The sequence below is a fragment of the Colias croceus genome, chromosome 14 (assembly GCF_905220415.1).
Source record: "Colias croceus chromosome 14, ilColCroc2.1".
In the NCBI taxonomy this organism is placed as follows: Eukaryota; Metazoa; Arthropoda; class Insecta; order Lepidoptera; family Pieridae; genus Colias; species Colias croceus.
The window spans coordinates 6,546,419-6,573,319 of record NC_059550.1 but is presented as its reverse complement, the minus strand read 5'-3'; the positions used below and the strand labels follow the sequence as shown (position 1 = coordinate 6,573,319).

At 32.5% G+C, this 26,901-nt stretch overlaps 3 protein-coding genes across 4 annotated transcripts; 1 reads left to right on the top strand and 2 right to left on the bottom strand.

Moving 5' to 3' along the window:
• The first annotated feature begins 3,451 nt into the window (after window positions 1-3,451).
• LOC123697211 (homeobox protein DBX1-B-like) lies at window positions 3,452-13,759 on the top strand. Its single transcript, XM_045643645.1, has 3 exons — window positions 3,452-3,756; window positions 11,799-12,013; window positions 12,518-13,759. Exons 1-3 carry the CDS (start codon window positions 3,525-3,527, stop codon window positions 12,665-12,667), a joined length of 597 nt encoding a protein of 198 aa, XP_045499601.1. The 5' UTR covers window positions 3,452-3,524; the 3' UTR covers window positions 12,668-13,759.
• Window positions 13,760-13,903: 144 nt separating this feature from the next.
• Window positions 13,904-24,320, bottom strand: LOC123697210 (CLK4-associating serine/arginine rich protein-like). 2 transcript variants are annotated; one of them, XM_045643643.1, is made up of 16 exons: window positions 24,068-24,320; window positions 23,892-23,989; window positions 23,569-23,747; window positions 23,189-23,350; window positions 22,959-23,065; window positions 21,976-22,148; window positions 21,444-21,616; window positions 21,221-21,314; window positions 20,570-20,833; window positions 20,265-20,318; window positions 19,601-19,720; window positions 18,445-18,511; window positions 17,204-17,276; window positions 16,396-16,501; window positions 16,043-16,123; window positions 13,904-15,713 (listed from the first exon to the last, which is right to left on the bottom strand). In XM_045643643.1, the coding sequence occupies exons 1-16, from the start codon at window positions 24,164-24,166 to the stop codon at window positions 15,404-15,406; spliced, it is 2,160 nt and encodes a 719-aa protein (XP_045499599.1). In that variant the 5' UTR covers window positions 24,167-24,320; the 3' UTR covers window positions 13,904-15,403. The 2 variants fall into 2 exon arrangements, with proteins under 2 accessions (XP_045499599.1, XP_045499600.1); XM_045643644.1 differs by having other exon boundaries at window positions 19,607-19,720.
• Window positions 24,321-24,914: 594 nt separating this feature from the next.
• LOC123697249 lies at window positions 24,915-26,569 on the bottom strand. Its single transcript, XM_045643699.1, has 4 exons — window positions 26,270-26,569; window positions 25,705-25,970; window positions 25,465-25,596; window positions 24,915-25,359 (listed from the first exon to the last, which is right to left on the bottom strand). The coding sequence occupies exons 1-4, from the start codon at window positions 26,385-26,387 to the stop codon at window positions 24,940-24,942; spliced, it is 936 nt and encodes a 311-aa protein (XP_045499655.1). The 5' UTR covers window positions 26,388-26,569; the 3' UTR covers window positions 24,915-24,939.
• Window positions 26,570-26,901: the final 332 nt, after the last annotated feature.

Here is a 26,901-nt window from a genome sequence, read left to right as displayed (position 1 = left end):
ACTTCAGTTCAGGAACGCTCATATCGAATAAACAATAGCAGACGGCTTCCTATACAATCTCAGTAATCTGTATACAATCTTGTAATGATTGCATCTATATCGGGCCAGCTAGACGGAGTACAGGTGCTCTCTGACAAGCAAAATAAACTAAACTGTAATCGAGTTTACGTTCGGAACATTTGGTCGGAATTGATCGATATTGCAGGTATTTGATTAAAATAATATGGAACGTTTGGTATTTGAAGATTTTTAATGTGTGGCACGAAACAGGTTAGGTACTTATTAGGTAAGTACAGGTAAGTACCTAAGAGAAGGAAATCGGGCAGTCATGTTTTTAATATGATTTCTACATGGATTAAACGAATTCGATTAATCTTTTCACCGAAATTCAACACCTTTAGGTAGTGATGATTTATTTTACTCTACTTTTTAATGACTACTTAGTTATTACCTAGTAGGTAGGTACTAGGTAGGTACGTAGGCCAAACCTAGGTGCTTGGTAGATATACGTATATCTCAAAAAATCATAATCCAAATGTAGGTAGGTAACCACACCGCGGCCATGCCAATAAAATATTAAATCGTTTAAATTGTATAAATATCTATACTTACTCTATATGTACCTACTCATGTTTTTTATCATGCAAGTAGGTACTTACTATAAAATACTCATAAGGTAACAGTACCATTCATGGTCAGCGTTCCAATGTTGGTCGATTTTGAAAAAAAGCGGCGAAATAAGAAATCTTAATGCTGTTGGAAAAATGGAAACACTTAATTATAAACTATAGACAATCTGCTTGTCAAAAAATGATGTTTCTCAATATGAAACTTCACATTCGCAATATGGCGAGCCGTTAAACAGGATGCAGTGGTGAAATTGTAAATTACGTGTTATTTTTGTTAAGGTTGGTGAGAATTTCTGCTCGTTTTATTATAATAAAATAAGGGTTTTTGAGATATAGGATTGCTGTGATACTTAAGGTAACATACCTGTTAGACAAATGATACCAAAAAATGCACATATTTCTATCCTGGAAACTGCGTAAACTGCGCTGACCATTACTGGAACGTCCAATAATCATATTTCCAATGATGGTCAAATTGACCACGATTGGTGTAATAAGGTTTTTTGCTTTTTTGATCAAATTTAGAATATTTGTCCGCAGAAATAAGGTTTAATTTCATCGTTATTTCGTTTGTAAATAACGGTCCAGTAATGGTCAATAGTTACCATTATTGGGGTGACCATGACTGGATGTTGAATTACAAACCGTTATGTTTATATTTTATAGGAGTAGGAGCGTGCTTTTTTATTTAACTATTTATCCTTATTTTTGCCAATTATCAATTAGGAATAAGAATTGATTTGGTTTCGTTGTTTCATAAGACAACAATGGCACCAAAGAAAGACTACACGCCCCATCAAATGGGCCATGCGATGGAAGCTGTCAGAAAAGGATATAGTTATTCAGCAGCAGCTCAGAAATATGGTGTACCGAGAATGACTTTAAGGAACAAAGTCACGGGAAAGAGTCCTGCTGTCTGTCATATGGGTCCTCCTACAATTCTTTCTATGAATGTGGAAGTCATATTGAAAGAGTGGTTGTTTGCAATGGCAGAGCGACATTGCCCGCTAGGAAAGGAACAACTATTAGATTCAGTTCAACTTATTATAAAATCTGCTAATAAGAATATTACAAATGACAGACCCGGAAGGAAATGGTTCGATTTATTTTTAAGCAGACATCCATAAAACAAATCTCTTGTTTAAAAAAAAATCTCTTGTTTCTTTTATCATGAACTAGCGGTCCGCCCCGGCTTCGCCCTTGGTACATATTCACGTTTTCTCTACATAAGAACCATCTTCGTACTTTAAGGCATATAATAAAAAAAGAATTAAAGCAATCGGTACAGCTGTTCTAAAGTTATGCACTTACCAACACATTTTTGGATTCATTTTTATATTATAGATAACACACATTATTGATAAGCCTAGTGACCATAATTGATGCTGGCCATAATAGGAGCAGACCATAAATGGTGGGTCAACATTGGGTTTTTGGCTGTCCATCATTGGTACTGTCTACATCAACTTTTCAAATTCATTTTTTGACTTTGCTATCTATTAAAGACAAGACCTATTTATAAGCTTTCGTGTTTATAGGAATCCTGCCTTAATCAATATCAACAGTTTTGAAACATATATGGTTTTAATCAGATAATTATATTTCGGAAAATAAAATTTAACAACATTAAAGTGACCATGACTGGTGCGTTTACCGTACCTATACCTTAGGAATAACATATTTGTGGTAAAACAACACTTTGTTTACGTAGACTATACAGTGTTACTAGGTACAGTAATATCTAAGTATTTTATTCAACTCAAACTCAAACACAAAATTATCGGAGTAGGGAAATTAGATAATTAACATAATGACTGCAGCACGGTTGCTTTTAAAAAATGGAATAAAATATAGTAGGAAATGCAAAAGTAGCAGATTATATTATAAAGCTACAGCTTTGTATGTTCAGAATTCAGTCAGTACCTAATAACTAATTCAGAAGATAGGTGCATCACCTTTTTATTATGGCATTACTTTCTTACTATTTTAACCTATTGTCCAATTTTGTTGTTATTTAGAGTACTGACAGTAGGTAGTAGGAACCACATAGCACCTATGTAATATATACCTATACTGGCAGTTTTTACCATATATTATTATATTATTATCTATGTATCTACATATATCATGTGCATTGACTAAATGAAAATTCTTTATGATTGCCCTAGGTTCTAGGAGATTACCAACAGTCAAAATAAAACCCGCATGGCTCTCGTTCCCATGGTAGGTATGGTAAAAATTTCATCTGAATCGGTTTCTTCTTCTTCTTCTTCTGAATTATTTGATATTTCGTAGATATAATATGGAATGGAAGATCGAAGTGGAATTTAAGTATGGATTAGTAATGATCATGATTTTCAATCATTATGTAATTTTTTATTAATGGGCTAGTAGATGAATTTGAAATGATTCTCTCTTGTCGCAACTCTCAGAAACCTACCACTAAAAATGCCACTTTCAAAACTGCAAAACATATTTTTATTTTTAGGAATCCAGATAGCAATTAGATACAACCCACTCACAACATATTAAAAGTATCTACAACATTATTCTCTAGGTACATAATATTTAGCTAGCGAGCAGTCTGTAGCTAGATAACGTCAACAGACTGACAAATGGCGCAAACTTAACCGAGTAATAAAATTAAATTGATCCTGCAAAGCCCATATAAAACACATAAAAGAGCCACTTTACTGTAAACAACTGCAGTGTTTGTAACATCAGTCACTTCAGCATAAAACCACTCCAGCGCAACGCCCATTTGGATGTGTCCAATCGCAACGCTTCATTAAACAAGCCACGCCCATCGCCTGCGCTTGCGACGAAAGTTGTGCTCGGAACTTCTCAGTTTTTCAGTTGCGTTCGCGTCGGCTAGTACATTGTGGTGATGTAGTCATGACGTCGGTGAACAGTGAAGTTAACTCGTCGAAGTTGAAGTTTAGTGTGGATAGTATATTGGGGAACAATGATTCGAGTGCGCAGGTGTCGGAGACGAGGCCGCAGGAGCCGCCTTGTGCTGGATGTGTCGCGGCTCTGTACAGGTGTTGCAGAGACGAACCATCTCTGCTGCAGCTCCAGCTACCTTTACCCTATGCTCATTTGCATCCAGCGTTGAGGCCTACTACAGGTGTGTTAAATGTGTTAGGAAGGACTATGGTCTATGCTTAGGGTCTATGACTCAAAAATGAAACATTGTTAGGTATTTAAGCTATCTAACTATAGTTCTCAGTTAGGTATCTGCACTTGGGTACCTACATCTTGACATACCTACGTAGGTATTTTGGTAATTAATAGGTAGGTACTTAGGTAGGAACTTATTTTTCGCAAAGACAGACAAAAACAACATAATGTTCCTACTTAAAAATACAAAACTATTTACCTATCTAAGGAATGCTTCATAACTAGTTTTAAGAAGTTTACTAAACCTATTTTAAATCAATAACTAGGTACCTACATAGTCACTCGACTAATTTTATAATATTTTTTTATCGTCAGAAAACTACACGTCTATTGAATAACACATAGAGTCTGTGATAGAGTATGGGTACCTACCTATTTTACTATCCCAATACAACCTTTTTTTTTCAAGTGGGGAAATCTTGCCTAAGATATACCTACGGCTCCCTGGGAAGGAGCCGTGGGTTATGTCGGATTCCTACCGACTAAAACCCCACCGTGTAACAACGCGCTGCTTCCGCATGTCCCGCCCAGCAGTTGCCCGTTTCCAGGACCTCTGCCACTTGCCCGTTTCCAGGCCCTACCCCAAATGCCCATCCCGATCCCAATCCAACATGGGCAAGCCTGGTCAAGCAGTTAGCACGATAAAAATTAAAAATTGATAATTTAGGTCTATCTATCATTATCTTAGGTACACAAGATATATTAAAAAACATTTCCCAGGCAATACCTACTTATTTAGTACTTAAGTTCCTACAACTCCTACAAGCACAGTCGGATTTACCATTCACCCTGACCAATAGGCACTGTGTTAAAATTCCGTTCTCTTGCGCTGTAAAATAGCTAATCCATACTAATATTATAAATGCGAAAGTAACTCTGTCTGTCTGTTTGTTACCTACTCAATCACGCCTTAACTAGATACTGAACTAATTTTCATGAAATTTGGTATAGAGATATTTTAATAGCCGAGAAAGGACATAGGATAGGTTTTATCCCGGAAATCCTACGGGGACGGGTTTTTCTTTGAAAACGCGGGCGAAACCGCGGGCGGAAAGCTAGTTATTATTATAAATACCTAAATAAGCACGGTTTTATATAAACACAAATGTTTTGTTTTAAATCAATGCATAAAAGCACATAGGCTTTCATAAAGCTTATAGGAAAAGCTTTCATATTAACTTTAAATCTTATGCAAACCTATAACGCCTATGAATGCTCATTTATATTCTAATGTTTTAAAGATAGGTATTTAAGTTAACAATAACGTTGTCTTCGTTTTTAATAAGTGTTAGAGGTGACACTGATACGTTTACTTTTGATCGCTTACACGTATCGTAAATAAGGCTTTATGGGACATCGGATAACTCAATGAATATTTTGGGATTTTATTATCTTTTGCATAAAATCAACTGAGTATTTGTTTTATTTATGATCTTTTGCATAAAATCAACTGAGTATTTGATTTACGATGATATGATGAGTGACGGCTGATGATGATGATAATATCTAAATCATAATATAAACACAAACATATCTTGACTTTCAACTCAAAGAAAAAAAAATTATAGAATAAAAATATACGTTTAAATATGTCCGGTTTGTTACCATCGACAAATCAAAACTAAATAAAATTTATTATAAATTATTATAAACCAAGCGAATGGCGCACTACAGCATCATAGAAATCTAAATAACACTTGTTATTAGCATTACTGCAGTCTACACTCTAGTCTCTACATCCCAGGTAAACCTTTAACTATGTTGTGTGAAACTGTGTGTATTGTACTCGTATGTAAATATTTTTATTAAAACAACGAATGATAGATATTACTCCAATGATTATTACACTAATAATGTTATTTAACACCGGATCAAGATTTTTTTTCAGGTACCTAGAGCTCTTTTTGATTTATTTCTTAACATAATTTTAAAATTAAATTCGTTCAAAATCTACAATAAAAAATTGTTTGAGTTTCAGCTAAATAAATTAGTTTGAATATTTTAAATAAATATTAGTAATTTTTGCGAGTTAGGTATAGGTCTGAGATTTCTAGGTATGCAATTCCGCCGCGGCGCGGCGCTGACTCAAATTATTTCGTTGTACCCTATACCTACCTACCTTGTTCAAAATATGACGTTTTAATTACCAAGATACATTCGTTTTTAAAAGTAAGAGTTGAAAAAAATGCGATAGGAACTACCAACATATTTTAGGTGGTTCAAGTTGCAATTCATAAATTCTATAAAAAAAAATCTTTGAGATTCGATCCGTCAAACATTTTATAACGTAGCACGATACTTACATTAATTTACCTTTGCTTCGGGGATTTATTTGAAAGATTTTGGTTTATGTAACAGTTGTTACCTAACTTATTTAGTTACCTGCATCTTTAAATTTGTTTTCCTAACCTTATCCTTCATGAATAGCTTCACTCTCTTTATTGTAAGCGATTGTAGGTATCTACTACATACCTAGGTATCTGTAATCTACTATACCTACAGTTTGTTCATTTATTAAAATAGTAAGGTGGAATTTGAAAGTATCGTGATTCGTGACGAATAGTCAGGGACAGTTTTAAATAAGTAGATAATATCTATTCTTAGATCTACTAAGTTTCCTTTGCCTTTGTAAATTGCATCATAGTTGTGCATAAATTAAGTGCTAGAGAAGCGGATTTATTACAGCTTTTTATACTAATGTAAAATGCGAGTATTAAGAAAAACTGATTATCCATTTAATCTTTTTGGTAAGTAATAACGTTAAGTTGTGATAATAGCATTTGAGCAATTGCTGGTGCAACAATACTCTTGACAGATATTTGAAGTAAGACTTTTGAATAGACGAAGAATAATTAGATCCCACCAAAAACATAAATGTAAAAATTGGAGCCGAATTCAATCGTTGACTTAATTTGCCAAAAAAAGAAATGAGATCTAAATGTGTGCCAAGTTCTGCAGACAGTCCAGAAATTTATTTACAAAGATGTATTAAGTTCTTAGGTTGACTGAAAACTCAATTGTTTTATTTTCCCTTAGAGAATAATGTTTATTCCAAAATATAACTTTTTTAATTTGAATAATATAATTATTTTCACAAAGCAAACAACTAATGACCTATTGAACCCCATAATTTGATGAGGCTAGTTTTAGATACTGTTTATATTTTGTGAGGTTCTAAAAACTAGCCTCATCAAATTATGGGGTTCAATAGGTCATTAGTTGTTTGCTTTGTGAAAATAATTATATTATTCAAATTAAAAAAGTTATATTTTTGAATAAACATTATTCTCTAAGGGAAAATAAAACAATTGAGTTTTCAGTCAACCTAAGAACTTAATACATCTTTGTAAATAAATTTCTGGACTGTCTGCAGAACTTGGCACACATTTAGATCTCATTTCTTTTTTTGGCAAATTAAGTCAACGATTGAATTCGGCTCCAATTTTTACATTTATGTTTTTGGTGGGATATCATTACTTTTTGTACAGAAAATTACTCTGCAAATTTGATTTACTTTATAAATATAATACTTTTTATATACGATTTTTTTTCTTGCGGTTTCTCTGTATGGTTTGTTTAGTATTATTTTCTATATTTTCTTGTATGTTATGAATGTCAGCGCACATTGCCCCGTCATTATCTGCAATTTTTTAAACTCGTTTTCTGTTTAAAAGATTACATGATTTTCTAAACATCCAGCGTGAATTTGTAGTGATTGTACACACACTATTACCAAGATGCAAAGATCGTTGTAGAAGAATCGTCGCCTTACTCCATGACGTTACGGTATTGCCATGACGCGATCTTGAAATTTTACTCTAAACGCGCCTAAAGATGTTTCACTCATATTAATATTACGCAAATTAAATCATTTCGACCTTCGACGAAGCCTTCTTCCATTACACCATTTATGGTAATTATTTTTGCATGCTTGTATTGGCTAAACATGTTTGTGCTTTATTAATATAATTGTATCACCATTGAATACCATGTTTAAAGCAAAATAAAGATTTTATTTATTTATTTACACTGAAATTAAAACTAAACTAAACACTCATAAATAAAGAATAAATAAATGTGAATATGTAAAATTATATATTATTTTTAACTGTATGAGCAATAAAGGCAATATTTTTATTACAATTTTCTTTTATTTTACGTTTAATAACAGTTTTGAATAAAGAAATCATGCAATCGAAGTAATCCGCCCTAGCGATACTAGCGCGAGTGAGTGTGATGTCAGAGGCGCTTCGAATCTACAGATGTTTCGTCCTAAAATATGTAAACTTCAATAATCTATATCTCAGTCATTTATTGATGGATTTCAAAATTTTTTTCGGCCACTGATTAGTTTTGATCTATTTTTTAAGACTAGTAAGGTGAATATACTATTTTCTCTTTTTTTAAACTTTTCCATTTTTCCATACAAACAAAATTTATGTCATTGAAAAAAAAATTAAATACAAATAAATTCAGTATTTTCTGATTTTTTCCTTTGTACACTCACTATTACCTAGTTGATTACAAAATTTGAACTTTCTAGGTCATCTGGAAGTGGGTTAGGTTTTGTATATGTCTATAAGTCAGTCAGTCTTAAAAATTGCGATTTTTGGATATTAATATCTACGCAACTATTTAATCTGTATTTATGAAATTTAAGGTTCTTGTTTATCTTGAGGTCCTCTTGATATGTACCAAATTTGGTTTATATAACTTAAATAGTTTTCGAGTTATGAGGGGGTGAAAAGTGGCTCGAAATGGTTCGTGTAAATATACACACGGCTGCTGCTCGCCAGTTCTCTTCGCTTGAACTCAGCTTGACACGCTGCCGCGTGTCTAGATTACTAAAAAATTAGAAGAAGAATTAGATTGCTAAAAATTATATTAATTAATAATTAGCTAGATACAGATAGGTAGGTATACCCGGCTCTTTCGATCAATGGCGAAATTTGGAACGCCGTCATCTTGCAGTGCATTTAGACAAAACGAACATAGAGCTAGAGCTAGAGCAAGAGTATGGTCTAAGATCCGAACATAGGGCGAAATTCAACCGCGGCGTGATAATAGAATGAGACCAATTTTATAATAAATTTAGTCTATTAAAAAATGTATTAAAAATGGGTTGACTGGGAAAATCCTGGACAGGACATTTTTAATGAATTAAAAAAAAACATTTTTTTTAATTAATTGCAGTATCAAGATAATAAAAAAAAATATAATCGACTTAAAGTATGAAACCTACAGAATGTGCAGTCATAGTTCATTCATTCGTGCGCTAGACGCGTTCGGAATCGGACGTGATTAGTGCTAGCACAGTAAGGAATAACAATTCGCGTCACGCGCGGCTTTGCCGCTGCATGAACTTTTTATAATGAGTTGTAAAACACTCATTGTAAATGAGCTGTTGGCGTTCATTCAAAATGCCATCGATACAATGGACGAGGTTAGCATCATGCAAATCTGCAAAACTAACTTTAAGGAGGAGGAAATTAGCAGTGGCAAGGTGCTACTCTACCAAACGCTGGACAAGATTGCCACGATGCCGTCCCGCCGCAGGAACGGGGGTGAAAAATGCATACAGGATATCATCAGCCTATTGAAGGTGACTGATCCCGATGACGTGCCCGATTTCGTCGCAAAGGAGTTGCATAAACTTCCTCCGGTGGGATTTGACCACGTCGATGTTACGAGGCTCCTTAAGGACATCACATTCCTTAAGGCGAGTCTGGCCGAGGTACACACCAAGTTGGAGGCTTCAGAGAAGACCATCTCCAATTTACGAGTCGAGTTAGCGTCATATCGCGATGCGCATGCAATATGTAGGTCACCCGTGCCGTCATATGTGAATGCACGTCGCGGAGCTCATGCATCTGCATGCATGCGTCGGCATTTTAACTGCTGATGTTGATGTGTCGCCGACCGCCGATGACCCGAGTGATGCCCCGCGCCCCACTCCCGTTACCTCTCCCCCGGAGAAGACATCGCATGTCACGTTGCCAGCTGCTCCTCAATGTGACTACGCCGCCGCAGCCTCAAAAATGACTGCGACCCCAAAATCATCAAAAGGAGTAAACGCACCCGTGCGGAAAAGTTTACCTTCAAAAACGAAGGACGTTGACGAGGATGGCTTCACAAAAGTCCAGAAGAAGAAGAAGTTGAATCGTCAGAACAAGTGCGGCACCGCAACGAAAGATCCAAACCTGCGGATGCGCGCAGAGGTGCCGACGACGCCGCTCTACGTGTCTCGTGTGCACTACTGTACCAAGACTGAAGATGTTGTCGAGTACTTGCATGCGAAGACAGGTTTGAGTCTGCGAGTGGAACGGCTGGAGTCTCGCCATAAAGTGAGCTTCAACTCCTTCGTGGTGAGAGTACCGACCGCCAAGCTGAGCGTCTACATGGACGAAGGGTTTTGGCCGCAGGGAGTTGTGTTTCGCCGCTTCCGCGGACGGATACCCGGCCCCCCGGAATCGCGTCACACGCCGAAGGCATAGCGTGTATTAATTTAGTATTTAAGTAGTTTTAAGTTCATATGGGCCGTAGTTTTTAAGTTATATTAAGACCTTTAACTGTAACTACATTTGTTGCCTGAAATAAAGAAATAAATAAAAAAAAAAAAAAAAATAGTCGTTTTCAAATATAAAATAATATATATATATATATTTAAATTAATTAAATTATTAATATAAAAATTAAATTATTAATATAAAAATATATATTTAATATACTAAATTTATTATAAAATTGGTCTCATTCTATTATCACGCCGTTGAATTTCGCCTTAGTATGTTCGGATCTTAGACCAGTATTTTTTCGTGATCTTATATGTAATATAAACGGAAACTCGTATTCAGTGTTGTTCAGATTAGAACATTGCATAGAACCTTTGCGAACGCGCTAAGAACAACGAAATACTAATGCGCTACGCCTGTTTACACTAAAAGAATTTGACATAGCGAGGTTAGATTAAATTTTCTCGTTTGATGTAAATGCACCGTTATACAACATAATACCTATTATAATGACCACCAGATAATGACTAAGATAATGACAATCATTGAGTTGTTTATAGAGGGCGGTTCAAATTTTTCCCTATTTCCGTTAATTTCACATATATGTAACTACTTATTGGTAACTACTAATCCCATTTCAATCAATCATACTAATATCGATATAAATTTATAATTACGCAATAATAACTTTATCGGACACCAATATCTGAAGAAAATTAGAAGAATTTTAAATTTTCAAAGGAGATACTTTTTGCGACGGTAAACCTTACTTACCTACACAGTTTACACCAACCTGTCTCTGAAAGTGTTATCCAAAAGCTCTCCGTATTAGGTATTATCACAGACTAATAATAATACATATATGTACTACGTATAGGTACAAGTATTATTGTATTTATAGTCATTTAGGAAATTATTAAATAACACTACAGATAATATAAAACTGTACCTACTAATAATATAAACCTATGTATAAGATTCAATCGGGTTTTTATGTTTAAATTATTTACTGTAGTAGAGTCCTTGCTTTTTAATTAATAACTACTATACATTGGTATTTATGATTAAGGTAGATATTTATTTTTAAGCTAATACAGTAGATAATAAAAAGCTTTCCGTTCGCGGCTTCTACTTTGTCTAAAGCTTAACAAATTATAAGCCTGTGCTTATAATTAGTTACTGTTAACTATTACAATATTATTGGAAATATTGTAATACCTACTACTACTATACCAAAAACTTTCTTAAAGAAAATCGTTATCCATTGGTAGATTGATTTCACGCATTTTTTTTTACTTTGTTTTATAATTACGTAACTAGTGATTTCTAATATAATTAATGAGGATTAATTAATTAATCATTAATGATGAAATAATTAATGATTAATTTTCAATAGTTAAATTTATGTACCAAAAAGTTAGCGCACATAATATTATAAAAAAATCCTACATATTCTAATTCCAACTTTATTTTACAGTATACCGATTACCACTGCCATCATCATCACCGCCGCACTCGTCAACCCCACGTTGTGACGTCACGTCCACAGGCAAAAGAAAAAGGTCCTGGTCACGAGCAGTGTTCAGCAATTTGCAGAGAAAAGGGTTAGAGAGACGGTTCCAAATACAGAAGTATATCACGAAGCCTGATCGGCGGCAGCTTGCTGCTACATTGGGGCTGACTGATGCTCAGGTAAATGTAATTCTATTAGCGATAAGATTTTTAAAAACCTAATTTTGCTCTTTTTTTCTGTGGCATGCCATTAAAAAAATGTATTTTCTTTCTTCTACTTTCTTAATTGTTTACGCAACTGAATAGGAATAGGTACCTACTTATATAAACGTTAAAACTCTATTACATGGTTTAGATACATTATTACATATATCTAAATATTACCTAGATATTATACTCTATTTTGTTTATGGCGCCTTATAAAAGCATATAAAAGTAATATTTTAAAACAATAGAGACAAGTAATTCAGTTAGGAATTGAGATCATTTTCCTAATAGTATCTTTCTACCACTTTTTATAAATAATAGATAGCAAAAAATCATAGTGGATAATGTAACAGGTAACCTAATAATAAATAAATATATACAGCACAAGCACGCACAACACAGCAAGTTATTTTTATTGTGTTGTGAAATTACATTTGAAATCTTACATGTTTAATTTTATTAATTAATTTTGTTCAGGTAAAAGTGTGGTTCCAAAACCGTCGCATGAAATGGCGGCACACGAAAGAGGGTCGAGCGGGCATCAACTCGGTCGGGAGCGGGCGGGACCCGGACTCCACCGCCAACGAGGACAACGAAGATATCGATGTGGATACTCTTAGTGATTAGATTAAGTGAAAATTATTTAAAACAAATGACGAAATAGTTACATATTTGGTTAGAATTTTATATTTCCTGTGTCAATTTTTGCTAAGTTTCTAGAAAAACCAAGAGAAAAACTGATGTCACATGTTAAAAATCTATTAGAAGCTGTGTCAACTTATATAACGATTAATACACACATATTATATATATTTTTTTACACACCTTCTTATGTCCAAACAAACGGTATTTACATGTATTCCACACAAAATAAAATTTGATTGAATTTCCTGGAATATTTTTTATCCAAACATATCACAAAACTGCGAGCATTGGTAAATTGACGAAGCCATTTATTATCAACAAGAGTCAACTATTAGGCATCCTAATTCAATAACGTTTTGTAATTTATTTTATTAATGTTTCTGTTTCCTAAATACCTAATACCTGTTTTCAGTTAACTTAAATAGGATTATGAATGCCATAAGATTAGTTAATAATATAGTGCCAATACAAATTATGAATTAATAATAATAATATATAAACGATTTATGTTATTTGTATGGAGATAAGATTACGACTTATAGGAATATTAAGAGATTCAAATATGTATATTGTAATAAAGTAACTAAACTAAGAATAGGAAGTTAGGAACGATTCAGCGCCATTTATTGACATAGTAGCTAGTGGGTGTTTATTTAAATGAATTAATAATAATAATCAGACGTTTGTATTTAAATTTGTTGTAGGAGTCAGACAAATTAAAATAAACCGACATTAAAATGTAAAAAAATATTTTGAGTAAATCGTATTTTCGACATGCCACTAGTAGGATCGTATGATCGTATCCCATAGAAATTAGAACCAATCAAGTATGGTTTCTAATTTGTATCTTCATGAATATGATAGACTTGTTTTTATGTTTTATGTACAAACTTGTTGCTATATTAGAATTAGTCATTAGCATCAACTTCTTGAGACAAGGTTAAATAAATATATAATTAAACTTGCATCCAATTTTTTACAATGCGAAGGCGAATGAAAAGTTATAATAAAAATTGGACTTATTTTTTAATTCAATGAAATATGATCTCATTTTATTTCTATAAATTAAAAAAGAGACCATTATTTTAGTCTAAATTGAAAAATATTTTAAAACATAAGCAATTTAACGCAAAAATACACATAAATATGGTTTTCTGATGTATTCAATGTAAAAAATATATATATTAGTTGTAAGTATGAAATAAAAGTCAATTTTTATAATAAATGTTTTATTTTATTGCCTTAAAAGTCCAGTCATTGTAGGTTTCAACTGCGGAAAATGTTCTGGTAAGCTGAATTTTTGTTTACCTACACCGAAAAGCCTTGTAATGAAGATGTATAGAATTGACATTAAAATCGTGCAGGCTAAATAATTTATAAACTTATATATACAGGGTGTAATCGTTAAGTGTGCACAGACGATTATTCCGAAACTATTGCAGATATCAAAAAACTTTATATTGATATCGAAAGCCGACTTTACCTGATGAGTAAAATGACAAGAATAACTTTAAAAAAATTAAACGAGAACTATCCAAAAATTCACCTAGAAAATTTGTCTACAACGCCGTAATTTAAGGTATTTAAAAATTCAGCTTGCTATGAATTTACCAGTGGGAGTTTAACATGCCTAAAATGACTGGACTACAGAACTATTGTTATTTATTTAGATAAATAATGAGCAGTCATAAAATATTCAATAAATAATTGTTAGAGTGCAAATTTACGAGTATTTGGGCGGAATGTAACAGAACATTCTTACAAATCGTTATACTTGCTTTTTGATAGAAATCCACCTTTTTTCTTCGAATTTAATACTTCTTTATTTAAATTTAAGTAAAAAGCTTACATCGTAATAATACGCACTCTTAATACATAAAAAAAAAAATGAAATTGAAAACAATCCATACACATTGACATACACATTTTGTTAACATATTACATACTGCAGGCTTTAAGCCCATTTTATATTACAGTGTGGAGGAAGGAAGGTGGAATTCCTCCATCGAAAAAGGGAGGATCCTCGACCAGTCTACTCGACTGGCCGGCCGTGAAGGCCCCAATGGATGATGTCGGAAAGTTGTATATATATAGCTCTGTAGCGAAACATTTTGATTGCTTGATTCAGAGCGAGGTGTCGCTACAACAGAATATCGTTGAAAATAGCTGCTTATTGATTATTAAGTCTTGGAGAGGAAGACTTCAGGATATTAAATAAAGGGTGGAAACTAAAGAATTCGATGTATTTAAAACTAAATACATATGCATAAAATATAAATAAATAATATGTATTGATGGCATTGCATTGAGAGTTGTTTTCTTTATAAGCACTTTACTTGGAACGTAATATCAGATACGAATTATAAACGTTAATACAATTTGAATAATTAAATAAATTAAATTTTATTAAAGAAATATTTCTTTTCACTTACACAAATAATTCAGTAAGTAATGAGCATAAAAATGTAATATGCCTAAATTGATTTACAAAAATGTAATAAGATATAGTGAATAAATATTTTAATAGACTGTTATGTCCAGAGAAAAAAGAATTACTTATTATAAAAACTTATAACTAAGGCGAGCTGTTACAATACATACAAATTTACTGTATTTCTTTTACACTACGCAAACATACATATCAAGTTGTATGGCATATCTACATCACAAATTAATATCCTGCTTTACTTGCTCATTGGCTCCCGTTGTACTAAATAACTAATAATCTACCAATTTGACTCTCCGACTAGATCCTTCAGTTTCATCGTCTCTCCGTCCGTCATCTTGTCTCCCACCCCTGTATGCACCTCTACGTGGTCTGCTATTGTACCTGTCTCGTCTATACCTATAGTGGTCATCTCGGTCATCGTTCTCTTGGTACCTACGTTTGGCTGGATCTATCTCTTGGTACTTCTGCCTGTATGGGGATAACTCGTCAGACTCCCAGACTTGTATTCGCTTCTCCGGGGACCTGCTGCGCGTTTTGCTGCGCTCTTGACGCTCTTGTCGGCGTTTCGGTGGTGAATTTCTGTCAAAATGCACTTATTATTAGAATGTTTTTGATAAAAATATATTAAAAATTAGGAACGCAGTCTTCTGTTTTGGGACAATGGATGTACAGAACACGCCAAACTTTATAGACGCTCTGAACCTAGCCGCATGCAAAATTTCGTAACGACGGCTAAATTCATTACATATATTATTTGATTAATGGAGAGACTTGTGTTAACCTTACAAAAATACATATTCTATGCATGTATATTGGTAATTATTTTGAAAATTATTTACACAGCAAGGATAACTAACGGTTAACTTAATTTCAACATACTAAAATTATTTCTATTATAAATAATATACCGTGGCGAAGGGGCACTTTTGCTTGAATCCGAATCGCTATCGCTAGACCGGCGGTTCTGCTGATGCCGCATTTCACGTTGTCTGGAAAACAATACAATATAATCTATTATAATTACTGATAATTCTTACTTCATACTAAATATCATTATCAAATTATTTCTGTAGTAACAATGAATGATTTTAAGTATGCACTTTTAAATACTTTCACGACATCCTCATTCATACATATTGACAAATATATTAATTCTGAAAGCAGATGAGTTAACTATTGCTCTAAGGATCCTCTACGTAAAATTAGTTTAAAACTTATACAATTCCTATTTGATGTAAATAAATACAGAAGAAAAAATTACCTGCGCCGCAATTTAATAGCTAATTCTCTCATCTCTTCGTCGCGTCGCTCTTGCCGGCGAATCTCCCGCTCCATGCGTTCCGCTTCCGCACGCTTGTCTGCGCGCACTGAAATCAATGAATGAATGAATGAATGAATAATGAATAAGAATAAATGTGAATAAACAATTAATATGTACTTTGCTTGCTCTAAGCGTGCATCGTACAAAAATATTATTAAATTAACACTTTGATAATACCAAAATAGACGAATGATATAACCAACAATATGCGTGTAAAGTTTTATTTCTATCCTCTTGAATAAAAAAGATTGATTCGAATGATTCAAACTGATTAATTTGTCCACTAAAACTAATTAAAGAATTTAATGAAACCAGGAGTTATAACTTATAGTGCAAGAGTTTGTGAAATGATAAAAGGTGACGAAAAGTGAGATGTAACATCACTCACATCACTCACAATCTCATTATGGAATATATCTTATCTCTTGTCTTCACTACTGATTGAACCCATAGTCTATTTTTAATTGGCTTGAATTTACTGAGATATTCATTTCGGTGCCAGATAGAGTATAATCTTAATATATATAAATCTCGTGTCACAATGTTTGTCCTCAATGGACTCCTAAACCACTTAACCGATTATAATAAAATTCGCACACCATATGCAGTTCAATCCAACTTGAGAGATAGGATAGTTTAAATCTCAAATCGTTTTAGAGAAAGCGGGCGAAGCCGCGGGCGGTAAGCTAGTCTTTAATATAATACAAAAATTATGTCGTATTATACTCGATTTTCTATTTGGACTCACATTGCCTTGCAAGTTGAGCTTGCATTTTTCTTTTGAGCCTTTCCTTCATCGTGAGTCCTTCACGCGTAGTTCCCTGAAAAATGTAAGATGTGAATTAATCATAGAGTATGTACCATTATGTTATGTTGAAAAAACATAGAACATGAATTTATAAATAACTTGTGTTAGTTTTGATAAATAATATAATAGTTAAGCATTTCAGTACATTAATATTTAATAATTCAATGTTTTTCATTACAAAGACAAGGAGTGTCTATAGTTCCTAGAATATAATAATGAATATTTGAAGATTGCTGCTTAGCAAAAAGGCCGCCTCTTGTATAAACTATGCATTTCTTTTGTATTAATGTTATTTTTGTCATAATTCAGTATGTGTAATAAAGTGTTATAAATAAATCAATAAATCAATAAATTTTCTAAGCCTCGTAGGTTAATTTATGTCGTTTTTAACCGACTTAAAAAAAAGGAGGAGGTTATCAATTCGGCCGGTATGTTTTTTTTTTATGTATGTACACCGATTACTCCGAGGTTTCTGAACCGATTTACGTGATTCTTTTTTTGTTCGATGCGGGATGGTGTCGAATTGGTCCCATAAAAATTTTATTCGGATAGGCCCAGTACTTTTTATTTTATGAGCATTTTTGGTCTGTATTTGTAAAAGTTTGAAGTCGGTTGTTTTTAACGCAGTTATTAACTTGTACACACAAACTCTTTATGTTAGCGGTTTGTAGAGAAACAAACATCCATAATCATCGTTAATCTATTTGTTATAAGCATATATTTATTATCTATATTCATTTTAAATTATTGTGTCTAAAAAAGTATGTGTATGTATATCTATATTTTTGACACAATAAGTTTTAGTCTATTAACGTTAAGATCTAGTGTTTGTAATTCAATTTACAATTAAACAACATATTTTCTTAACTAGCTATCTAACATGTCGGTTATGCATTTCTTATGTTCTGTATTAATCCTTTAAGTTGTCTTAAAAATAATTAACAACATAATGGATTAAATTAAAAAGTTATCACAACTACACGCTTATAGATCAAACATATTACAACTGATATGCAATCGCCAATAAGTCAAGATTACACATTAAATTTACCTGTTACAATAAAATCATGAAGTTAATATAATATATTTCCTCAAATACGTAGTAAGGTAGCGGCATACGGCTGAATCTACAAAACTGAAATATCTAAAGTAAGCATACAAATAAACTGATTCTTACTGACTTTGGAGCTGGATCCAGTTAATCGTAACTGATTCTGGTTTGTCTTTGATTTAGTGCCAACCGATGAGCTGAAATTGAAAATGCAATATATTATTGACTTATTAAAACAAATATTTAAATACTTTATGTATTATTCTGCTAAATAAGTTAGATCACTACCAATTGAGTATTTGAATAAAAAAAAATTATTGATTTTTTTTATGTAGGTATTTTAAAACCTTATTATTAATAATATTGATATTTAATGCAAAAAACACCAAAAAAATTTTTTTTCAATTAAATAAAAGCAATTAAAAATTGATGAAATTTAAATTAAAATCACGTGACTATAAACGCGCCATGACTGGTCACCATAGATGTGACGTCAAAATGTTTTAGTTGTATACGTTTTTCTATCAACTGCAATGTGTGAAAACTAACATTATGACGTCACACGCGTCCGGGTGACGCTTCGGGAGTTGTCGGTGTGTTTTCGGTACTGGATTCAAAGACTAATTTTTATTTTGAAATAACTTTCGAATTATTGCAAAAAAAATTTAAAAAAATTGTTTTGTTATAAAACTAATATATAATCTTTCCATTTAGCACAAAAAAAAATTTTTATTCAAATACTCAATTATCATCAAAATTCGTTTACTGGTTTAAAGAGAACAATTGATTTGATGTCACGTGCAAAACAAACATCGATACCAACTTTCGCGTTTATATGATTTATACGAATTGATATAATGATATCAACACACAGAAAATCGTATTTTCAAATATATTTTGGTCAATAGTAATTATTAAATTAATAAACAAGCTCTGCTTAATTTTATAATAATAATTAATACGCCCTTTAATAACAACATAATAATATGGTAGCTGGAGAAGAATGAATTTGATTCACGTGAAAATATGGCAAATAGATATGAAAAAAATTAATATGAATATTAAAAATCAATAAACTGTAGAATCTATACTAATATTATAAAACTTTAGAATTTGCGGTTTGTGTTGGATAGTCCATTATCTAGGAAAAATCTCCCTACCATCGATAGGAGTGGAGCAGGATTGAAAAATAATGCAAAAATATACCTTTTGGAGCAGGCGACGTTGTTCATTGCAACGGTCGGCTAGTACTTTATAAATTTAAAATTACTACAAAATATACTAACTCGTACTTGACATTTTCAGTATCGCTGGACTCGGAGTCAAGGGAAAGCTCGCTTGAAGACTTGTCTTCTTTACGCCGCCCGTAGTAGCGCGGGACCGCCTTCTGTTTACTCTTTTCACCGCTGTAATTTGTATTAAAATAATAAATAATGGCTTTTTATATTCTATAATATGTTTTAATGGTTTTTTATGCAAAATGAATGAATTGTGAAGCTTTGGTAGCATCATGTCATGATAATATAAAACTTGTGTAAGAAAATAGAGAAATTGCGCCAATTTGCTTTGTATTCGTAAATAAACTAAAATAAGTAATTCGTTTTTGGTATTTTTATATAGTATAATAACATATTATGTGTGTGTGACGTATCTTAGTCTCATAGTTAGTAGAGTTATTGTTACAATTAATTAAACATGAACACAAAAATATGATATCACAAGGTCACATTTCACTATCTGGTGCATATTGTTTGCTTTCAACAAAAAGGGACGTTTAGAAGTTAAAGATTTTAAACACGATTTATTAGTTATATTACTATCCCGACGTTTCGCATACTTTGCAGCGAGCGTGGTCACGAGGAGACAAGGTTGCCAGTTGAAACTGCACTGCAGTCATAAACGCCCTGTATAACAACTCACCTTAAAAATAAAAACAATATACCATCTTACCTCTCAAACGACATCGATCTCGACCTGTTACGTTTTGCATAGCCAGAACCGTAACTGTGGAAAGTAAATTTATTTATTAAAACAAAGTCCACAAAATTAACGGATTTTTAAAGAAGAATGAAAAATTAATGTCAGACATCATTTTTATTACTACATAGCAGTAATAATATACACTGACTCCATTCAATCCAACACAACATATGCAATAAAGGTTGAACTATTTGGCCTTGGCCATCAAATTATCGTTTCACAAAACCACAATAATAAATACAGTCATAATCACACAATAAGTAAAATGTACAAACTTTGAATTGCTCCTCGACCGTCGCCTGTAACTGCGCGGCTTCGACCTCGAACGGGAGCGGCGATAGGACGAAGATTTGGACCGGGATCGCGATCCCGACCTTGACCGTGACCGTGACCGTGATGACCGTGAACGTGACCGTGACTTGGAGCGTGACCGTGACTTCGACCGCGACTTGGAGCGCGATCGTGAAATGGAGCGGGACCTCGACCTCGAGTCCAGCTGCCTTGGTCCCATTGGAACGTCGCTATCCTGTGACCTTGACCTGTGGAGTGTTACCTTGTTAACTAGGCTATGGTATTGGGTCATGGAATTGGGTTACCGAAATATAGAGGTCAGGTTAGATCTATTAATGTAGAGGACACGAAAAATATAATATGAACATGGTTTTGTTACAACGCCATCTAGCTGAAAATTCATTAAGCTACTTAACTTTATACTTTTTATGGCGAGAAAAAAAAAGATGGCTAAATTAACTGTTGCAATGAATGATTCATAATGTTAATCACTATGAACTAATTCATTTCATGTACATTGTACATATTATATATAAATTTGTGTGAACATAGTATTTTTAATCCATAATAATTATTAATATTACATTAAGCTCAGATTAGAAAATAACATATTTCATATCATAATTTTAAAATACCTTGATTTACCCTTGCGTACGACTTCTGAATACAGAAGATTTTTCTTTAAATTTTTCTTCAGTTTTTCCGAATATAGCGGCTTTGGAAGTGGCGCTGGGAAAAAGAAAACCATAATCTTATTTCTCAAACAACCATTAGTTTAGTTTGTTTCCTCAAGAATATTCCATATTTACACACAATGTTCATAATAATATGTCGCAAACTTTTGCTAATTATACTTACGAGGCCTTTCTTCATCCTCAGGGCCAAAAGATGTGATAAACTCTATGTTCTCGACTTCCGGAGATGGTGAACGAGATACTGATGGTCCAGGTGATTCGGTTTCTGTATTTGTTTTGATACTGGGCGCTGCATAGCTTGGTGGACTTGTTGGTATAGTTGGCAGTCTTTTATCGCTACGAAAATTAATAATTATTTCTAAAATAGACAATATACAGATAGAAAATATGTAATGTCTATTTAAACAAACCTGCATAAAAGATAAATAAATATGGCCTTCCACTTTCTAATGTGGTCACATGTGGCCACTAATATTTATATTATGTTTATTAAATGGAAATTTGTTTAGAAAATGTTGATCTTTGTGTTATTTTTTATTAGAATTTGAGATGTTTTTACTTTACAATTTCTTTAAACAGTAAAAATTAAACAAGGTTATCCTTTTTTCTATGTGATATGCTATTGTGGTATACCACATTGCAAAAATGACAAATGTTATAGAGCATTATTGCCAAATACAAAAATCAATACTAACCGATGCGCGCGTCTCTCCCTCCGACTCTTTCTGCCAGAGAACAAAGCCTTTTCCTTTTCTTCACGCAACAACTGTTTTTGATGTTCAGCATCATCCGCGTCTCCAGTTAAGAACGAGAACAGATCGCACCCCGTCATGCCAAAGTGTGGCCCCACTGCGTTCAACTCGTGAGCCTGCTCAGTTTATCATTCCGTTAATTATCTAGTATACAATTACATACGTAACAAAATTACTTTTATCATTTATGTCTGCGTCATCTATAAGAAGTTAAAACAACTGAAACCGATTATGCATGTATATAAAAAAAGGAAACGTTTTCTTTGTTTTAAATATTTAGAAAAATTCATGAGCATTCATAAAACTCAGAAGACTTTTGACAATTTAGCTTTCGCTAATTCCATCTTTTTAAAATCTTCAAGCCAACTAAAAAACTGCTTTCATTTGATATAATAATTCCAAAATTGTTTATGAATATAGGATTGATATTAACTTACCTACTTTGATAAAATCATTTGTAATTATACTATTATCAGGCAAGGGTTAATTTGCAGTCAGATATATCGTCATAATTACTCCACACATTGATGAAGACCAAGATTTTAATATAGAATGCTAAATGCATGTTGTAATTTTTGAAGTATTTGAAACTTGTTCAAAATAAAAAGACCCATTTAGCTGTAGTTGCCTAAATTCGCTTGTTTCCAAAATTATTTTTAAACTTAAAATAATCAGCCATTCCCAGCAAATTTTACAGAATTAATAGATAACTAGGTCAAGACTCAAGGTAAAACAATAATCTATGTTAGTTTACTAATTTTCATAAATCTTATCCCATAATTTAACAAATATCCTACTCAAAAAAACATTTTTTTAAGAGTTCAGTTCATGTAAATATTTAGTACTGTAAAAACTTTAACAATATATTAACTTTTTTTATTTCCACCTTATAATAATCTAAAATATTAAACCTGAATGAAACTAACCTGAGAAGCCTCCATCTTATTAACATCAATGCTAAGATCAACATCAATGATCTCCAAGTCTGATTCATCATCAGAATCCTTATTTTCTGCTTTGTTATCTTCGGGGCCTGTAATTTATTACTCTGTGCAATAAGTTATACCCAATGTGTTTACACTAACACATATATACCCAAAAATATGTCCGTGACAGTGCAGATTGAGAGATTTTTTATTTAAAATGTTGAAGCTACCATTAGAGGAAGATGGTTGTGCCCCTGGATCATTATAATTGTATCCAATGGCAACACCTGTCCCCTTTTTCTCATTTAGTTTCTCTTTTTGCATCTCCTTCTCTTCAATGGTTATGCCAAACTGCTCTTCAATGGCTAGTTGTTGTAGAAACTTGTCTTCACCTAAAAATAAAGAAAATATAATAAATGGATAAACATTAAACTGTATACATAATATGTGATTCAAATTATTTTTGTGGCGATCATAAAAGTAAACTACAATCACTCCACGAGCACCACTTATTTCTTATATTTTTAAGAGGAGCTTGTGTAGTGATGAGACATCAAATTATAAATTACATATATACAACCATATTATTATTGATTCATGTAATACTTACTTATACCAAGAAAATTGTTTTGAGCAAGAATTCTGTATCGCTCATAGTTACATTGTCTCTCTTCTTGGCTAAGATCTTCAGGTTTGACGTCAGGTGCTTTAATATCTGGTATGTGATCAAGATGCGCCCGCACATCGAATCTATCTATCATATTATTTGAATCACCTTGCCATGGCATCCTGAAATTGAAAATAACATACACTTTTTCATTAACTTTTATAGAGTTTCGAATGGCCATTTACAAAATTTTATAGTCATGCAAGATTTAAAAATTAAAGAATACCCATCCATTAATAATAAATGAATGAATGAATAAAACTCACATAATAGCTGGACCTTCACCAGCAGCTGCCACAGCTGGATCAAGATGTATTTTACAGGGCCTTCCATGTAGCTGCAGAAATTGTGTCGGGTCGGCTTTCTGAAAAATCACGACAAGGATCATTATTACCGTGTAAAATTAAGACGATGTGATCGAATTCATGCATAGAACACCTACAATTTTCTCATAGAAATCTTTTCGACGCTCAGCTCTGCGACGATAATCAACTATAAGTCCGCGGATTAGCCGCTCTTGTCTTCGAGCTTCGTGCCACATATTATAAGATCAATAATTTAATGAAAAAAAGCAACCAATAAAAGGCAACACGAAATTAATTGTAAATAATTTATAATGAACACTACAAATCGCTTTTGTGGTTACTCATCGTCCATGTTGGATTTTCTTTGGATTTTCTGCGATGTTTCAAAATGTAAATTGTAAACTGACAATTCAATGTCAAAGCACCACAGAGCAAGTAATATACCGACGTCCACAGACCAAGTAATATTGCCGACGACAGAGTAAATTAATTAAAAGGTACTTTTTACTAAAAAGGATGGTAAAACGTAGGTCTATTTTCTCTTTGAAGAGGGCTTCGTGCAACTACTATCAATTAAGAGCTATTGGCTTCTTAAAATGTATTCGTAATAATACACTCAATATTCGACATAATATTTATTCAAGGGAATTTGGAGGATATCACTTAATACTTTAATAATTTTAGTTAAAAACAAAAGGATATTTTAATCGACAATAAACTTATCTACCTGCAAATGTTTCATTTTTATAAAGTTGAAAATAACTTTATGCGATAAGATCCCACAACTATGGGCTCTAGCAAGTTTTAACTCCAATAGTAGTAAATAAAAGAGGAAGATCAAGAGGAAGCCATTGAGGTCATATTTTTTTAAACTAGATGACATACTATGAGATGAGTATATAATATTTTCTTTGTTTTTACTGTTCTGTGATAGGTATTTTCTTTCCAAGAATGAGGAAGGAAGATAGTCTAAACTCTATAAAATAGATAGTTTTTAAAATAATTTTTATTAGTTCACTGTATACAAGTATAATTCATTGTAATCTTCCACATCAAAAAATATTTCATTTTCAATTTGATTGGGTTTACAAATATTCAACCAGCCAATCATATCTTCATATATATCTAGACTGTTTAAAGTATCAGCCATACTTCTGTTCGCTATTAAATAGCTTCCCTTTTTAATATGTTTTTTGAAGAAATACCATATCTCTTTATGTTTTTCAATGTCCACAAAAAAGTCTAAAACATTTATGATAATTATATTAGAGCATTCAACGATATCATTTCTCTCCATAATATCAGCATGCACAACTTTTATTCTGTTGGCATCCATAGAGTATTTCTTAATAACATTTTCTTGAATTTCACACAATTCTTTGTTCATCTCAACTCCCACAATAGTAGAGGCATTTGAAAAGTAATAAGCCTGAAAAATTAAATACAAGTAATAACGTTTTTTTATTTAATTTATATCAAATTATATAAGCCAGAAGCAAAATAGGAAACTATATTTATTTTATTAACCACTTACACCATAAAGTACTGCACCTAATCTAGAACCAACATCTAGAATTTTTTTGTCTTCCAGGTCCTTAGGCAAGAGTACCTTAAATATATATAGTAAAGCTTGTCTTGACATTGAGTGAGAGATGAAAATTAATTCCTGAAAAAAAAAAAAACAACAAATCAAGATATTATCATTCATTTCAATAAACTTAAGTTCAAAACTGAATGAAAAAATTTTAATAAGTAAGGCTGTAAAAATGCAAACCTTAATTTTCCTAGAGTTGCATTGTGAGCAATAAAATCTTGTTAATTTCTCTGCTTTCACAAGTTCATCAACCTGTTTATCGTCATAAAGGAACTCATCAACATGGCATGTGTTTTCCTTGGTACAGTCAGCTTGATCACCAACAGTTGGTGGCTCAATTTTCTCTGTTGTCATTTCAGCCTCAAAGGGAACAATTTTCTTTAATGTGTTAGCAATTTTTATTAATTGTTTCTCTGATCTTTGAAGGTTCCTCTTTTGTTCTAAATCTGGAATGTTACAAGGATGAATAATTTTAATGATGTTTTACACCTCTTTTAAATTAAAAGACATAAATATAATTGTAAATTTCCATTTTTTCTGTAGACCTGTCACAATATTCCCAGTCATATGTTTTGATACAAGAGATTGATAGGTGAAGGGTGACTATATGTGACAATCAAATGGATATGAAATGTATTTTCTTATTCATAAATATTATTTTCTTTTGGAATTAAAATAAAGATAAATCACTTCTGTATTCTATGAAGTAAAATGTAATGAATGTAGTAATTTTGTGATAGGTTACCCTTTCGGTAAGATTGAGACGTTATCCATTCTTCAATATTTTGCACCTCATGGTCATCTAGCTCCGAAATGATATCTAAAATTCGACACTTTACACTCAAAATACTTTCTTCACCCATAATTATTATTATGTTATCAAGTTGATTTACAGCAGGCTATATTTAATGTTTTTTTTAGATTTAAGATGTCTTCTGCAGGTTTTAAAGTCTAACTAATATTTAAATATTCAATAAAATTAAGCAATAAACGAAAAATATTTTTAAGGTTATGTTATTGAACATTGAACGGTCAAGCATTGGTCATTGACTAGTCATTGACATCGTGCATTCAGCATTGACACCTAAGAGCAATATTTGACATTTGAAACTTGACAAATGCCAATAGGGAAATGGGAAAATCAAATAGGTAGGTAAACGGATACATGTTCCTATGACTGATTATTATTATTACGATGTAAATGTCTCGTTAAATAGTATGTGGTTAGAATTCTGGAATCGTGAGATTATCAACACAATCAACAGATTAAGATTTGGCCATAATAAAGCACCCACACACCTTGCAAGACTGAACATAATTAAGCTATTGCATAGCTTCTATCGCGGGCGCAGGGACCGAAATACCGAATCCAGAAAT

Bases quoted from the DNA above. Each gene is read 5' to 3' on its own strand.
- LOC123697211 (XM_045643645.1), top strand. From the start codon at position 3,525: ATGACGTCGGTGAACAGTGAAGTTAACTCGTCGAAGTTGAAGTTTAGT. The intron at 3,757-11,798 runs GTGTGTTAAATG...TTTATTTTACAG, and splicing joins AGCGTTGAGGCCTACTACAG to TATACCGATTACCACTGCCA. The intron at 12,014-12,517 runs GTAAATGTAATT...AATTTTGTTCAG, and splicing joins TGGGGCTGACTGATGCTCAG to GTAAAAGTGTGGTTCCAAAA.
- LOC123697210 (XM_045643643.1), bottom strand. From the start codon at position 24,166: ATGTGGCACGAAGCTCGAAGACAAGAGCGGCTAATCCGCGGACTTATA. The intron at 23,066-23,188 runs GTAGCTTCAACA...AATAAATTACAG, and splicing joins ACAACCATCTTCCTCTAATG to GCCCCGAAGATAACAAAGCA. The intron at 17,277-18,444 runs GTCAGTAAGAAT...TACATTTTTCAG, and splicing joins TAACTGGATCCAGCTCCAAA to GGAACTACGCGTGAAGGACT.
- LOC123697249 (XM_045643699.1), bottom strand. From the start codon at position 26,387: ATGGGTGAAGAAAGTATTTTGAGTGTAAAGTGTCGAATTTTAGATATC. The intron at 25,971-26,269 runs GTAACCTATCAC...GTAACATTCCAG, and splicing joins GTCTCAATCTTACCGAAAGG to ATTTAGAACAAAAGAGGAAC. The intron at 25,597-25,704 runs GTTTGCATTTTT...TTTTTTTTTCAG, and splicing joins GCAACTCTAGGAAAATTAAG to GAATTAATTTTCATCTCTCA.